We start from the raw sequence: 17,061 nt of genomic DNA, 5'->3' as shown, positions 1-17,061 counted from the left end.
GGTGTTGCCTAGTGGGCTAAGCTCCAGCCTGAGAACCAAAGGGTTGCTGGTTCAATTCCCAGTCAGGGCACATGCCTGGATTGCAGGCCAGGTCCCCAATAGGGGGCGTGTGAGAGGCAACCACACATTGCTGTTTCTCTCCCTCTCTTGTTCCCTCCCTTCCTTCTCTGACAATAAATAAATAAAATCTTTCAAAAAAAATAGGAAGGTACTTAACAGCTCTGTATGTCAAGCCCGTGCAGTTCCCTAAGCTTGTTTTCTTTTTAACTTTTATTTCATTTATCATACACAGTTCTGTAATTTTACTTACCGGTAATAAAAATTTCATACTTTGAGATCCAGAGAATAGGTAAAACTTGAAGTTGGGAGAGAAGTAAAATTCAGAACTCACTCCAGGAGAGGGAAATGGAATCTGGTAGAAGAAGAGTCCCATTTCTCTAGTTGTTTCTCTAGGGTAGTTTGATACACATGGAAAAGAATGTTACCAAAATTATTATCTGATGTTCTACTTAAGAACTTATGAGAGTATCATTTCCATCAATTGACATAGTAGTTTCTTGATTAAATAATTTTACTTATCAAGAAACATGTATAAAGGACACATGGACAAAGCCAAGGAGGGTAGGATCAAGGGTGGAAGGTGGGAATGGGTGGGGCTGGGGGAAATGGAGACAACTGTACTTGAACGACAATAAATTTAAAAAATTAAAAAGATTTATATTTAATTTTTCTGGTCTCCTTCCTAGAAATAAGTATATGTTTTTCGTTACATCCAACTTTTATTTTTCCATTGCCTCTAAGTTTAAAAAATGTATTATAATATTTCAGTGTTTCACAGTAAAATAGTTTTGTTTTCTACCATGAGAGGCAGACTTTAAAAACAAAACAGAATGTTCTTTTACAATCCAGTCAAGCCATCAGTTTTATCCGCACAGTAAGAGTGTATTTGTCAGCCCTACAGATAACACGTATATGTTAGATATGTGGTAACTCCGGGGGGGTGCTCAAGAGGCAGCCCATGTGCTCCTGAGGCCTGCCTGTCTTTCACGATGAGAATCAGCCAGTTGTGTCCTGTCCCTTGGTTTATTGTGAATTTGTGCCTTCTTGAAGAGGACAGAGCCTAGGTCATAGGCCCATGTCAAGAGCAGACTGTGCAACCCCCTGCCCATTCCCACTCTTGAAGACATCTGTCTGGCAGAGGACATACCTGGAGATGATTTTGTGAAAAGTATAGCGGAAGTCTCGGTTCCTGTAGGCATAAACAATGGGATTAACAACTGAGTTGGCATGTGACAGGAGAATAGCCATGTTCATGGCCCACTTGGGCTTATTCTTAGCCTGAGCTGGCTGGAAAAGAGTGACACAGTTGATGGCATGTACTGGTAGCCAGCACAAAGCAAAAATCCCAACGATCATGGCCAGGGACTTGGCGGCGTGGATCTCCCGCTGCAGAATGGTCTGTGAGTGGTCCAGCTGCTCAGTGCGCTGAAGCTGCCTGCAGGCGACCATGAAGATCTTGATGTAGATCACTAGCATTATGAGCAGTGGGGGCAGGACACAGCCAAAGAAATTGAAATACACCATGTAGCTCATGGGAACCACGTTCTCAAAGAGGCACTTCATGAAGCAGCAGCTTTCATTCATGGTGCTGTTTGAGGGCTTTGTGCAGTTGATGGCACTGTCTTTACTGTTCCACCCCAGGAAAGGGGTCAGTCCAATGCAAAAGGCAAGCACCCAGAGGACAGCTATGACTCCTCTCGCTCGGGTCCCTGTGACCAAACTCTTGTATCTGTTCAAAAGAACACCATGTGTTACTGTCAGTTTATGGTCCTCTGCAACCAAAGGCCAGCGTTCCTCTGCTGCTGTTCCATGGCCTAGACTCCTAACAGCCTCTCAGGGTCACCCTCAAAGGGTGCCATGGCCTCTCACTCTCAATGCTAGAGACACATCAACAGGTATGAACAGCTTTGCTCTAAGAAGCTCAGTAAGACTGTCACTGCTGACTTAACAACTCACCTCTGTTAAGTGACAAGGTGTGGTCAATGAGACCAAGTGTAGAAGTCTCGGAGCATATTTTCTGATTGCTCAGACACTGGCCTCTGAACTTAGGCCTTCTCTAAGGCCCTGTCCTAGGTGGCTGAGATGCTCCAGGGAGCAGGACACACCAAGACCCCTACTGACATTCTCGTATGGGGAGACAGGCAATAATAAAAAACAAGCATAAGTTGGTAAATTACATGGTATGATAGAAGAATATATGTAAGTATTTAAAAAAGCAGTGTAAGGAAGATTAGAACCAGCAGGGACTGTAGTTTTAACCCTGCAGAGGTCACGGTTGAAAAAATTACAATGTATCATAGGTCGAGTATATGATAGATAGACTCATTACTCGTATGTGCTGAAATGTGAAATTTTTTTAAACTTCAAATTTGCATTTATCATATTTATATAATAAAACATTTCAGTTACAATGTAGAAATGAATAAAATATAAAAACAAACTTTTTTCAAACTGCGGAAACAGATATTGCTAAAAAATACAAGCAAAAAATGTCTTTAATGTTCATCAGGATCTTCAATAGTTGTTTCTGCACAATGTTTGTAACAGTCATCACAAACAGTATTGCTGTGCTCAAGGCATAAACACTTTTCACAACACTTGCAAAAATGTTTTGATAACTTATTTTGGATGTATTGCACCTAACACATCTTTTTCTGCTTGTCGAGGGAGCTGTATCTGTGTCACCATTAGAATTTCTTTCAATTTGTGTTAGTCATGTACAAATGTGTGGGTAGTCCTGACCTTGAACCTATGCGCCTGATACATGTAGTAATATTTAAGAAAAGAGTTTGTATTTCTCAGATCAGTCACAACTGCTGCAGGGTTAAAGAGGTCAGTTGAAGGAGGCCCAGTGAGTGATGAGGTGACACCAGAACAAAAGCCTGAAGAAGTGAGGACTGGCTCCTGGAGTCAGGCAGCACCAGCTGCTGGCTCGGGTCAGAAGATTCCCTCTGGTTTCCCACAGATACACAAGGGGTCTGCCTGGGACTGTGGGAAGAATCATCCCCAAATACTTCCGTAAACTATTGGAGAACAAGAGTTCTGGCAAAGTCCCTGTCTCTGCTTGCAGAAAAGTTGATACAAATTGGGAAATGTCTTAGCAAATATTAATTTTTTAATATTTTAAACCATTAAATCTTATTTAAAATCGCTAGAAATCAGAATATGCATTTTAGACATTTTGCTATAAACTAGGTTATATGTGGTTTACAGCAAAGCTGTAATTTAGCTATTAATAACATTCATAATATGTATTCAATGTATTGAAAAAGTGAAATCTTTCACCTCTGAGAGGAAAATTTAGAAACAATTTGATACACATGATCTTAAGACTTGTCTTTAGAAAATGTCCAACTTACTTTGCCAACAGGATAAAGTCCATACTTCTCAGCATGACCCAGAGAGCCCTCCACACTCAGCACCATACCCCCAGTGCCTGCCCTTCCTAACCAATGGCTTCTCCTGGCTCATGCAGCTCAGAACATTGAACAAAACACCTGTTCTTGTTTCTAGGCTCTCCTCCTCCCCTGATCTCTTCTCAGGCCAGGGTGGCCACGCCTACTCTTTGGCCCCATACACACACCTGTTTTAGAGCTTGTTTTATTTGTTTCATTTGTTCTCAACCAGAATGTCAATCTCATAATGGCTAGGGCCTTGTTGCTTTGTATTGGTATTCCCCAGGACCTGGCTCAGTGCTTAGCACGTAGTGTATTTTGAATAACATGGCCATTATTAATGCAGTCCTTATTTGTTATCTGATATCTTATCAAACTGCTTTGAAACAGATTCTGCATATTAAGAATAACCTGATGCTGTAGCGTGGACAGGCAGAAGTAACACCATTTGCTGAGGAAGTTAACAGGCATCTGACCTCATAATTGGAAGGGGAAGTGATCCTTAATCTCCTGTGCTCCCTGTCAGAGCAACAGCAGGCAGGTCAGTGGTGGGAACTTTGCTACAGACAATCTACTGGACTTAGTGGCTCATTGTTTCTTGGCCAATAAATCCACCCATTTCCAAACCCTCTCTGCTTCCTTCCTCATTCAGGAATGTAAAGCCATTCCTTTAAAAAAATGTTACTCTTGACTACTTCCTCAGCTGAGATGTGAAGAATGCAATGAGTCCCACAGGATAACACAGGAGCCTCATAAAGGCCAAGCACTTAGAATCAAAGGACTTCAGATCCAGGAGACAACCCATCAACAGCCCTGCATTAATTCTTGTTTACAGGACTCACCTGTGTTGAACTGAGTACAGCTGGAATACAGGCTGGCCCTGGGGAATGAATTCTGTGTGGGGCAAGCAAATTCTCTTGTCGGTAATGCTTGATGGTAGAGTTCTGAGCAACTACACCAAAGAAAGTTTGCCAGGATACTCCCAGGGAAGGTCTACTTTTTTTTAAATTTCAGATTTTTTTTATTTTTCAGATTTTTTTATTTCTTCAGAGTTGTTGTTTATCAGGAGTGACCGAAATAAAAAATATAAGAGTCCCATCATCACCATGAAAATGACTTTAAGAGAAACCTGGTCAGATGATATTATTGCTTCCCATTTTCAACCAGTAAATAGTTGCCATTGATGACTAGACAGCCAACAACAGTCTGTCAAGAATGCTCAAGACGTGTTACATAATACAACATGCCTGTTCACGGGGTTGGGGGGAGGAAGACTACGAAATAATTTATGTGAACTCCTTGATTCCATCATACAAGACAAGCACCAAAGCACCACCCATGCCTCTGAGAACACTGGACCATGCACCCTTGAAAAAGCTCTGCTTCCTTCATCACGAGCAATTTTCCTCCAGCAGTTGAGCATGCCTGTGTACATGGTATCAGTTCCTTTGTGCCCTGACTGCATCATCATGCAGTGGCAAACAGTGTCAAACAGGTAAGAAGTCAACCCAGCCACTGCTGTGACGGACTGTGCAATCATCCAGCTGATGAAGATGTGAGTATTCTTGGGATCTGGGAGCACTCCCTGTGCAGTGTCACAGACACCGAAAAAGGCAGCAGGTAGATGATGATACCCTGCACAGACACATTAACGCCTTGGTACAGGCCCTTGATCCCATCAGACTTGTAGATCTTAATCAGGCAGTCACGGAGGCCTTTGAATTCCCTTTCAGCTCCAGCTTTGCCACCGTCAGCTGCTACATGGGCATGGGCAAAATCAAGAGGATACACAAAACACAAAAAGGTGGCCCTAGCAGCACCGCCTGATGCCAGAGTTCCTGCTAAGTAGTGCCAAATCTTGGTTCTCTTGTCCACACCACCCAGGAAGCTGCTTGTATTTATCTTTGAGGGCAAAGTTGAGAGCCTGGGTGGGGAAGTATCTGATGACATCGCCCGGGTTACCACACCAGAAGGACAGGACTCCCTGCTCCTTGGGGATACGAACCACACAGTCTATAATACCCTTGTATTGCTTATCTGTGGTGATTTGCTTGCTGGCATGCTGCACCTGCAGCAGCAGCTTGACCCCCTCAAGGGTGCTACTGCTGTCTTGGAGATGGCCGTGGCCACTCCACCTGCCAGGAAGTCTTTTGCAAAGGACACAGCATCATTTGTCGTGTTGAAACAAAAGAAGGAGCAGGAGAATGCAGGACTAGGTTTGTAACCAGCTGGGACGCCGGGGCTCTAGGAGAAGGTCTACTTCTTGATAGAAGAGGAGAGCCATGAGGAGAGTTCTTGCCCATGCCCTTCCCTCTCTGCTTTTGATGCTCTTACAAGAGGCTGTGAGGCTTGGAGCAACAGCATTCATTTTGTGACCAAGAAGGATGAGACTGAAGACAAAGCGACTGGCAGAGCAGGAGGAGAGCAAGGAGAGCAATGACCCGGGTCGGTCCTTGATGATATCTTTGAACCACTGCACCAGCCCTAGAGCCACAATGGCTCCATATTCTACTTCAAGAGATAAGTAAATGTCTTGATTGCTTAAGCCACTGTCACCGGCAGCTAAAAGCATACACATACTAACTGGAAGGGACTTTTTCTCCTGGTGCCACCTCCTTTATTTTACAAATAAGGAAACAAAGGTACAGAGTCTTTGAGTAGAAAAGGCAATATGAGATCCAAAGACCCAAGCTAAGTCAGGGCGCTCAGGCCTGTGTGCCTTGGACCATGTTATGCTGCTGCTTATTTCACTTGCCCTTTTTTTTTAAAGCAGCATTAGACACGAGTGCTCTGTATACAGAGGGGTCATGGTGGGCTTCCCACCACAGTTCAAAGCAACTGGAACCCATCCACACCTGAACTTGTCAAACTTTCTGGATCCTGCGCATGTGAAAACTACAGTTTTATGCTAAATTGCCTTAGATATGGAAAATCAGCTGATCCATCAGGGGAGCAGCTGTCACAACTTTCTCTGTAAGTCCCCAGCACGGCCTTTCTCTCCTGTTGGTTCACAATTTCATTCAGAGTTCTTCCTTTGTATCATGCACCCTCTAGACAAAATAAACATGATCACAGCCCTTGTGTGTTATAAAGGTAATGGAAGAGACAGAAAAATAAACAAGTAAACACACAAATGTATAATTACAAACTAGAATGAATTTGGCCAAACCAAAGTGAACAGGAGGCACATAGAAAAACAAGAAGACCTTGGACATGGGATGTTTGGGAAGGTCTTTAGGTAGAGCTAAAGGTCAAGGAGTAAAAAATTTGAAAGGTGGAGAGAAGACAATTCCAGACAGAACAGAACATGCAAGGCTCTCAGACAGAAAAGGATTTTATTTACCTAAAGAAACAAAAGGAAATGAGGCAAGGGCCAGCCCATAAGCACAGGAAGGAATCTGGATTTTGATATTCAAAGTTCAATGAAAAGTACTGAAGGCTTTTAAGCAGGGCAATGGTACCAATTTGTTTTATAAAGCTCACAGCATGGTGATTGAATATTAGAAGAGCAAAAAGACAAACAGATCAGTTAGGAAACTATTTTCTGTGGTTAATTCAAGACAAAATGTGGACTTGGAGAGTTCAGTCAAGATGGCGTATGTAAATGCGGTGCTCACATCCTCCCACAACCACATCAAAATTACACCTAAACTACACAACCTTTGTTCAGAACCACCTGAAATCCAGCTGAACAGAAGTCCTACAACTAAGGATATACAGAAGAAGCCATGCCAGACTGGTAGGAGAGTGTGGAGATGTGGAATGGGCTGGTCCCACACCCACGCATGACAGTTAAAAACCCAGAGGGATTAGCACTTTCACAGGTCCTCCCCTAGGCAGTGGGGCCAGGATTTGGTAGCCGGTGCTGAAAGAAAACCTTTCAATGCATCCTTGCCCTGGGACTGTGCCAATGGCAGCTGTCACTCAGTGATGCAGGGGGGCAGGGGGAAGGAAATATATCTCAGTTGTGGAGGCTTCCCTTGAGGAGTGAAGGCTCCCATCCCACACCAGGCTCCCCAGCCAGGAGGAGAGGTCCCTGTAATTCTAGCTGTGACAACCAGTGGGGATTGTAGCTGAGTGAGATGGTGGTGGGATAGGGGGCGGCTGGAGTCCCAGGAATTCCTCATAAAGGGCTGGCATGTGGACTTACTTAAGACTCCCTCACTCTGAGCTCCAGCACTGGGAGAGCAGCTCAAGAGGCACCAGGGACATATGGGGATGAACTGAGTTGTCCAGCAAGGGCTAGAGGGACAGCTTTCTCCCAGACAGAAGTGCTGGCAGAGACTATTGTTCTTCTGCTAAACCCTCCCCACACAGAGCCAGCAGGCAGGCACCATGCTATAGTCTTTATCAACATGGCTCATACTGTTCAGTTGCCCTGGTGATTCCCTGAGACCCATCCCACTCAACCTACAGGACCTCCTAAGCCATTTCCAGTGGATTTGCCACACAAACTTACTGTCTTGGCTCATGCTAAAGTCTTTCCTAAAATTTGGCAGGTTCATAAACACCAAACAAGCAGCATAGGCCCCTTACATCTTACTAAGTGACCCTGTGTGTGGCACTAGTAGCAGCTGGCTTTGGTTCAAAGCTTGGCCTCTTCCGGGTACCTCCAAGTCAAGCACAAGTAGCAGATGCAGATTGCTCTGTAGCTTACACTGGGTAACCCCAGGCAGGGTATATGTGGTGGCTGACCTTGGCCTGTACCCCCCAGGAGGATCCAGAGTCAGTGCAACCAGGGGACAACAGTTTCATACCATGCCAAAGGATCACCCAGCCACCTCCATGAGCAGCACACTCAAATGGCAGACTGGTCAGGCACAAGAGCCATGCTGAAATGAGTCCTGCTCCATAGGATTAGCCCTTGCACAGCAGATCCTCCACCATAGTCAGGGCCAATCTTCACAAATAATTGGCCTGGGGTGGGGGGTGGTTAAATCTCTCCCACTGATGTTCCAACAGCAAGAAAGACTCAGTATTACAAGAGGTTGCACACAGCCCACACAGGGCTGAACTGGAGCACCCAGCTCGGGACAGGAGGCTGTGCCACTTTGCTACTACATAAGTCCACTATACAAAGACTGGGAGATTCAGCAGCTCTACCTAATACATAGATACAAATGCAGGGAGGCTACCAAAATGAGAAGACAAAGAACATGGCCCAAATGAAAGAAAAGAAATAGAAACAAATGAATTGGAGAAAGCAATCTACTAGATGCAGAGTTCAAAACACTGGTTATAAAGACATTCAATGAACTTAGAGAAAGACTAAATGAACTTAGTGAAGATTTCAACAAAGAGATAGGAAACATAAAAATAGAGACAGAAAACATAAAAAAACAGTCGGAAATAAAGAATGCAATAGCTGAAATGACGAATACATTGCAAGGAAACCAAGAGAGTAGATGAAGCAGAAGATCATATCAGCAATTTGGAAGATAAGGAAGCAGTAAACACCCCATCAGAACAGCAAAAAAGAAAAAAAATCCAAAAATGGGATAATTTAAGGGTACCCTGAGAAAACAAAAAGTATACCAACATTCACATCATGGGGGTGCCGGAAAGAGGAGAGAAAGCAAGGGATTAAAAACCTTTTTGAAAAATAATGAGGGGAAGAAAAGACACACAAGTCCAGAAAGCTCAGAGAGTCCCAAACAAGATAAACCTAAGGGGACCCACAACAAGACACACCATAATTAAAATGTAAAAGGTTGAAGACAAAGAGAGAATCTTAAAAGAAGCAACAGAAAAGCAGTTAGTCACCTACAAGGGAGCTCCCATAAGACTGTCAGCTGATTTCTCAACAGAAACTTTGTAGGCCAGAAGGGATTGACAAGAAATATTCAAAGTGATGAAATCAAGGGCCTACGATCAAGATTACTCTAGCCAGCACAGCTATAATTTAGAATTGAAGGACAGATAAAGAGCTTCCCAGACAAGAAAAAGCTAAAGGAGTTCATCACCACCAAACCAGTATTATATGAAATGTTAAACTTCTTTAAGGAGAAAGGGAAAAAAGATTTAAAAAATATGAATAATAAAATGGCAATAAATACATTACCTATCAACAATTACTTTAAATGCAAATGAATTAATTTCTTCAATCAAAAGACATAGGGTGGCTGAATGGGTAACAAAACACAACCCTTACATATGCTGCCCACAGGAGACTCACTTCAGATCAAAAGACACACACACAGACTGAAAGTAAAGAGATGGAAAAGATATTTCATGAAAATGGAAATGAAAAATAAAAAGGTGGGGGTAGCAATTCTTATACCAGCAAAAATAGACTTTAAAATGATGGCTATAGCAGAGACAAAGAAGGACCTAGCAACTCTACATTTGGGTTATTTATCCAAAGAAACCCAAAACACTCAAAAAGACATATGCATTCATGTTTATTGTAGCATTATTTACAATAGCCAAGATATGGAAGCAACCTAAGTATCATCAATAGATGAGTGGATAAAGAAGTGGTGCATATATGCAAAGGAATATGATTCAGCCATTAAAAAAGAATAAAATCGCCCTGGCTGGTGTGGCTCAGTGGATTGAGTGCTGGCCTCCGAACCAAAGGGTCACTGGATTAATTCCCAGTCAGGGCACATGCCTGGGTTTTGGGCCAGGTCCCCAGTGGGGGGCACACAAAAGGCCACCACACATTGATGTTTCTCTCCTTCTCTCTCTCTCCCTTTCCATATCTCTAGAAATAGACAAATAAAATCTTTTTTAAAAAAGGAATAAGATCTTGCTATCTGCAATAGGGAGTATGGTGCTGAATGAAATAAATTAGACAGAAAAAGACAAATGTCATATGATTTCACTTATGTGTGGAATCTAAAAAACAAAATAAATAAACAAGTAGAACAGAAACAGATTTGTAGATAGAACATTCTGACAGTTGCCAAATGGGAGGAAGCCTGGGAGTATGGGTGAGAAAGGTGAAGGGATTAAGAAGTACAAATTGGTAGTTACAGAATAGCCACGGGGATGCCAAGTATAGCATAGGATATATAGTCATTAAATTGTAATAACTATGTATGATGTCAGATGGATACTAGATTTATCAGAGATATCACTTCCTAAGTTACATAAATGTCTAATCACTGGGTTGTACACTTAAAACTAATATAATGTTGTACATCAACTGTAATTATAAAATAAAAAATATTTTTAAAAAGACAAAACACATAATACAATAGGGGAAACAAAAAAAAAGAGACAGAAAATGTTAACTTGGACCAGGGTGATAAGGAAGATGGTGCAGACAGATGTACACTTTGGAGGTACAACAACAGGTCTTGAAGGTAGATTGTATGTAGGAAGATGAAGACTTAAGGATAATTCCTAGGGCTTTTTCCTTGATGTAGTAACACTTAATTAATACTGAAACAGTATTAAAGGGAAGAGTGGGCCCCAACCCCACCTGAGGCCCAGGGTGCAATAAGGGAAGGTGTATCCCTGGTGCAGGAAGGGAGGAGGCAGGTCTCGTCAGGGACAGGGGTGGAAGGAACCTTTGGGCAAGAGGTGGGAATAACTGAGACCTGGCGATGTCTCAGAGAGCACAGTGCTTGGGAAGTGAGGCAGGACCTTGGGTCCAACCAGCCCGAGGCGAGCACCATGAGGCTGAAATTAACTGAATTATTTTCTGAGGACCTGAAGTCTCAGCTAAAGCTGATAGGCCCAACCCATGTCTCCATTTCCATCTTTAATATACTAATGGTACTTGAAACTTTAAGTAAAAAATATTCAACCATTTCTTCATCTAAAACAAGTTCTTCATTTCCTCCCAATGTGCAGACAGCCCCCCATTCTAACAGCCTCTGAGCCACATGGCCAGGTGCCAGGTTCTGGAGACACATGCCTGAAGACCCCACCCCTACCAGCTGTACAGAAACACACTCACGTGTCACACAACATGGAGCTCCCCACGCCTGAGCTCTTGCTCTGGGAGGCACTCAGCTGCTGGCTTAGACAGCGCACCCAAACCACACCTCCTGAGGTCAGAGCCAAAATTGCCATTTTATAGACATGGGAACAGGCTCACAGAGGTTAAATGATTCCCTGCTGTCCCTAAACTGTAGTCAGGGCACAAACCCAGTCCAATCTGACTCTGATTTGCCGAGAGCTGCCATTCACAGCTCTGCTCACAAACCCCAGCTCCGCCCTCTGCCTGGTCACCTGGCCACCAGCCAGCCACTTCACTTTCTTCCCCAGACCACATCTGCCCTTGCCAAAGCTTCTTGCATGTTCCATGGAGCCCCAGCTGCAGCCAGCCACATGGGAATTGAAGGCTTGAAGGAAGAAGCTTCTGCTACCCTTTAGTAGACAACAAAGAGACTCATTATCCCATTGGAGGTCACAACCAGACCCACAGGAGAAGTGTGAGCTCCAAAGACAGAGTACTTTCAACACCGGAGCTCCAGCTCTGCAGTGGCAGAACCATATCCATGAGGCCCACGCCTGGGACAGGGCACAGATAGTCGGGTGCTGCAGAAGGCCCATAGGTCTCCCTGCACTGAGCAGGATGCTGGAAGAGATGACCCCTGGGGTCTCTGGCATCCTAGGCAGGCTCTGGTAACCTCCTGCCATTTCTTCTCATGTCCCACTTCAAGCTGTGCCCTTGTCCCTTCTCTCCCTGGCCCCACCTCTTACTTGCAGATGCCACCCCTTGCTCCCTGTACACCAGCTCTTAGAACATTTGCGCATATGTGCACACATCTGTGTATGTGTCCAAAAGATTTGTGAAAGGTGGGGCCGTGACCTCTTCTACCTCTGCCCCTATACCAGTCATTGCCTTTCTGTGGAGGGCCCTGACCCCAGCGGTACGGCCAAGGAAGCCAGGCATCTGTCCCAAGTGTAGAAGAAATAAATAAAAGGCCATATGGAAATGAATAAAGGAAATGCAGGCAGCTGTATTACCCCCAACAAGCAGGAACAATGTTAGCCCACACAAAAGGGATGCTCCGCGGAAGTCCACATCAGGTAAGTGGCTGTGCCCCGCTGCTGTGCACAGCTTAGACACACCCTTTCTCTATACCAGGCCCATTAGTTCTGATGATCAACAGAATAACAGCTGCATGGAGGGAACTGGCAAAGGGGAACAGCATGAACCCTGAGGTTACATAATGAAAGAGGGACCCACTAAGTCCTGCAGAGCAACTACTGGCCTACTTCTTGGGCAGGGTCTTCTCTGGCTCAGCAGTCCTCAGCTGGGACCAGGCCACCATCTCAGCCTCCCGAGCCAGACTTCCCAGACAGAGTGTGGCCGGGCCAGCCAGGGGCTGGAGAGAGCCTGAGCTTCATCATCAGAAGAATGGGGATAAGGGTGGCTGTGGAACCCGCCTCCATGCTGGGGCTTTTAATATAGTTATAACACATATGAAGCACTTTATAAATGCAGATCACTAAGTAAATGCCCATGGAGTTCTGTCGCAGCTTCTTCAAATGCTTTATTTAGGGACTTTTTTCATTCTATTCTGCCTAGGCTCACAAGTTTTGTTCCTCTGGAATACAAACATTTCTGCTATAAAGCAATACGTACATATTTAGAAAACCTCATATTCTCTAAAACTGCACACAAGCAGTAACGGGACTTCTGTGACAACGGGGTTAGGACAGACCACTCAAACATTTGTAACTGCAGCACTAACAACACACGTTAGACCATCCCCAGGGCAGGCAGTTCTGCAGGGCCAGTGGCGGCCACAGTGACTATTAAAAATGTACCTAAAAAGCCTAAGGGAAATCCTGGCAAAACTTTAGAGCTAAGCTGATAGGTACCCAGACAATGCAGATGAGAGAAGAGTTCCAAACCAAGGGGCAGCTATTAAGTGGGCCCAACAGGCAGTGTGGCCTGCCAGGACCAAGGCTGGTGGCCTGGCATGCAGCTTTCTGAGGAACAAAGTGTCCTCTCCTCCTCCTCCCCAGAGCCCAAATGCCGGCTGGGCTGCGCCATCAAAGCAAGGGCTTCTCCTTCCCTGCTGACACTGGAGTGCTGCTCCCTCTACCCCAGCCCTTTTTGCCTGGGTGGAGCCACAGATGAACTGAAGCAGTTGTCTGTGTTGTGCCAAAGTCTTTCCCCTACCCACCTATTACACATGCACTCATTGCCATTATAAATGCACACAGAGACAGACCTGTGTGCACTGAAATCTGCCGCTGTGCCCCCACGGGGTCCCACAACTCCCACAGCACACCCCGCAGGGCCCTCCCACACTCCTACCCTCTCCGTCTCCTTCCACGAGTCATGCACTCTGTAATAGCACACTCTACCTGTTGTGAACAACACCCTGTTGTATCCAAAACACCTAACACAAATGCTGAATGAAAGCCTGAACTTCTAAGGAGGGAGAGGAGCAGAGCACTGGCTTCTGAATCACACAAGCGTGCTTAGCAAGTGAGGACTTGCTAAGTCCTCACAAGTGAGGACTTGGTGGCTCTGAACGAAACAAGGCAGGGGCAGCAAGTGTGTCTTGAGCTTCAGCGTTTAGTTCACAAGAGGCTATCTGTATGCGAGGGACATTTTTATACTGAGTAGTGCTTCTCATTTCTCAGAGTTCTCATGGCATCACCCAGAGCTCCTTAAAAACTGTCATGGGCAAAAGAAGGAACAGAGCATTTGAACAGCACTCTGTATCTATTAAAGAAATGGAATATATAACCAAACCTTTCCACACAGCAAACAAGACCCCCAGGACTTCACTAATGAATTCTATCAAACACTTAACGAACAAATGAGACCACCCTGACACAAAAAAGGTAGACATTGTTTGGTCCTATTCACATGAAGCTCAGGTCTGTGCTGTCTGCACGGTCTGAGAGGGTAACAGCACCAGCTTGTCTCAGGGTGGCCTCAGGAAGGGGCAGTCCCTGCCTGCCCACTAGATACCAACCTTCGGTGATCTGAGTTTACCTTCAGGCTCAGTTATCCTGAGGGGCTAGGACCCTTGGTGCCTGGCTCCTGAGACATTCTCATCTACTCCCCCAAGCTCAGACAAGTCTGAGCCCTAGGGGCAGATCCAGTCGGGGCCTGAGCTGAGCCTCCGGCCACACAGGAAGGGGATTGGAAGAGGTGCCATTTGTCCTTCACAGTCACCTGGGAACCAGGCCTGAGGAGTGATGTGGCACTGCCCTGCACCCTGCTACATTGGCAGGGGGCCATTAGAGCACACTGACCATGAGTCACCCCACTGAGATGGTGGGCAGGACTATGTCCCCCAGGGTTCACATCTGAGGCTGTTTCTTGGTGAGTCCCATGGTGTGGTCTCATATGTCAGGTGTGCCTCAAAGACAGCCCAAGGGAGCCGGGGCCCCGACTGGGACCGCCTTCACACGGAATGAGAGCCCTGACAGAAGGGACCACTGCCTGAAACGAGACCAGGGGAGAAAAAGGCACCTCGTCGTCTTCCCCGAGGAGCACCCTTTTGAGACCACGGCAGTGTTGAGCACCTGCCGCTTCAGACATCATGCTCACTGACAGAAGCAGCGGCCTCCACGCACACAAGGGCCAACTGGAGGAAGCCATCAGGAGGAGCAGACTCTCGTGGCGCCCCGTTGCTGGTGAGGTGGACTCTGATGGCTCGGTGATCATCGGGCCTGCCACCTTTCTCCAAGGTAACTGCTTTTCCCTTTGGAGTCAGTGGGTAGCTTGTGGCAGATATTGTGAGACTTTGTACATATCTTGCGTTTCATCGGACTTTTACTAGTGAGTTTTAGCACCTGTTGATTCTTGCCTAAACCAAGTGATGGTCTGCTTCATCGAGTCATCCCTACTTGTTAATTAGATGGCACTCTACCGAAAGCAACAGTTGTTCCAGTTCATTATTTAAAAAGAAAAAGATCTCCTAGTTCTGTTCATTGCAAGGGCCTAAAAGAATTATGCATGTCTACCCAAACTTTGGCTTCTAGGTACCATTCTCCACTGAAAGGAAACAGGGCTCCATGGAGAAACAGCTGATTCCAAAGCTGGAAAATACACTGTGAGTCTGGAAAACCTTTCTGTACCAAAAGTAAGGAAGTGATCGAAAAATTGAGGGAAACACGTAAATACAAGTGAACTTGAATGGGCTCCCACTGGCCAAATGTGGGCATCAAAAGGAGTAACAGGAATGGATAATAACACATGGGATGAAATTAAAATTCTGTAAGTCCATACTGATACTAAAAAAAATTTAGGAAGAGCAGGGAAAAGGTAAACCTCTTTTTTAATAGAAGAATGTCCATTGATAAAGGTGGAAAGAATGAGAAAAAAAAGAAAATTACTGTTTTCATGGTAATAGCGGACTCAGGCAAGAACCGTCAATGCGGACACATGCCTGTACGGTGAGCAGCCCCAGCAGACGGCTGCAACCAAGCGATCAGATCCAACGCAACAGCAATGGGGCATTTCGACACTCCATTCTCATGGGAGGCACCAGAGTGGACACGACATTATGCAGTTAGCATTCCAACATTCAACAACCAAAAATGTTCATCGTGGAACTAATCATGAGGAAACAACCAAACCCACATTAAGGGACTTCCTGTAAAACAATAACCTGGACTCTTCAAAAACATTAATGTCTTGAAAGAGGAAAAAAAAAGACTAAGGAACTATTCCAAATTAAAGGAAACTAAAGGAATTAAGGATATGTGTGATTTTTAACTGGAACATGGATTTTTAAAAAAAGTATAAAGAACATGATTGAGATAATTGGGGACATCTGACTACAGACTGGCTGTACTGTTAAAATTCCTGAGTATAATCTAAGTGTGTATATGAGACAGAAAGCAAAGATATCAAAATATGAACAATTTGTATACTTAAGTGAAGAGAATCTGAGGATTCATTATATTAGCTTTGCAACTTAGAAGCTATGGGGAAAAAAACACTAGTTCAGAATGACTCATTCTTTCTGAAACCACAGGCCACATGAGATTAGGCAGATGGATACAAGTGTGCTCATATGTATATATATATTGTAATAGCAGAAACATTTACAAAATGAATGCAATGTGTGTATACTTATGTATGAATATAAACACATGCATTACTTCATTTGTTTTGTCATTTTAAAAAATGTCCCTGTTGTTAAAAAACTAAGTTATGCCCTGACTGGTATGGCTCAATGGGTTGGGCGTCATCACAGAAACTGAAGGGTCACCGGCTTGATTCCCAGCCAGGGCACATGCCTGGGTTGCGGCCGGGTCCCTGGCTGGGGGAGAGCAAGAGGCAAATGATTGATGTTTCTCTCACACATCGATGTTTCTTTCCATCTCTTTCTCCCTTCCTTCCCCTTTCTCTAAAAATAAATAAATACAACCTTTAAAAAACAAACTAAGTTACTAAAGATTCCCGAAAATGCCAAATTTAGGAACTATTTTATTCCTCTGTAAGACTGCTAACCTCTCCCTACTGAAATCTCCCTGCTGGTTTTGGCAAAGCCAATCAATAGTTTTTCTCCTACCTCTCCTTCTCAGTCTCCTGATGGCTCTGCAGTTTCTCCTGTCTAGGCAATGATTTCATCCGTCCATGGGAGGGCCAGTCTCCTACAGTGCACACCCACCCCGCACAGACAGACACGTGTGTGCACACATATACTGCCGACTCCTACATCACAGG

At 44.7% G+C, this 17,061-nt stretch overlaps 1 protein-coding gene, 1 non-coding gene and 1 pseudogene across 2 annotated transcripts in view; 1 reads left to right on the top strand and 2 right to left on the bottom strand.

Annotated features, from left to right (window-relative positions):
• Positions 1-9: 9 nt before the first annotated feature.
• Positions 10-17,061, bottom strand: part of ADORA2B (adenosine A2b receptor) — a 34,088-nt gene continuing 17,036 nt past the window's right edge. The window contains exon 2 of the mRNA XM_045824347.1: positions 10-1,789. Within this exon, the coding sequence (XP_045680303.1) occupies positions 1,126-1,789 (664 nt within the window). The 3' untranslated portion in view covers positions 10-1,125. The remainder of the gene's footprint in view (positions 1,790-17,061) is intronic.
• On the bottom strand, positions 4,742-6,033 carry LOC123809476 (annotated as a pseudogene).
• On the top strand, positions 7,265-7,393 carry LOC123809536. The gene has a single exon (XR_006784015.1). It is a non-coding gene; the product is annotated as a small nucleolar RNA SNORA30/SNORA37 family (small nucleolar RNA).

The sequence above is a fragment of the Phyllostomus hastatus genome, unplaced genomic scaffold, assembly GCF_019186645.2.
Source record: "Phyllostomus hastatus isolate PE091 unplaced genomic scaffold, TTU_PhHast_1.1 phas_scaffold_55, whole genome shotgun sequence".
Lineage (NCBI taxonomy): Eukaryota > Metazoa > Chordata > Mammalia > Chiroptera > Phyllostomidae > Phyllostomus > Phyllostomus hastatus.
The sequence above is the reverse complement of the archived record's forward strand: the minus strand, read 5'-3'. Positions and strand labels throughout refer to the sequence as shown.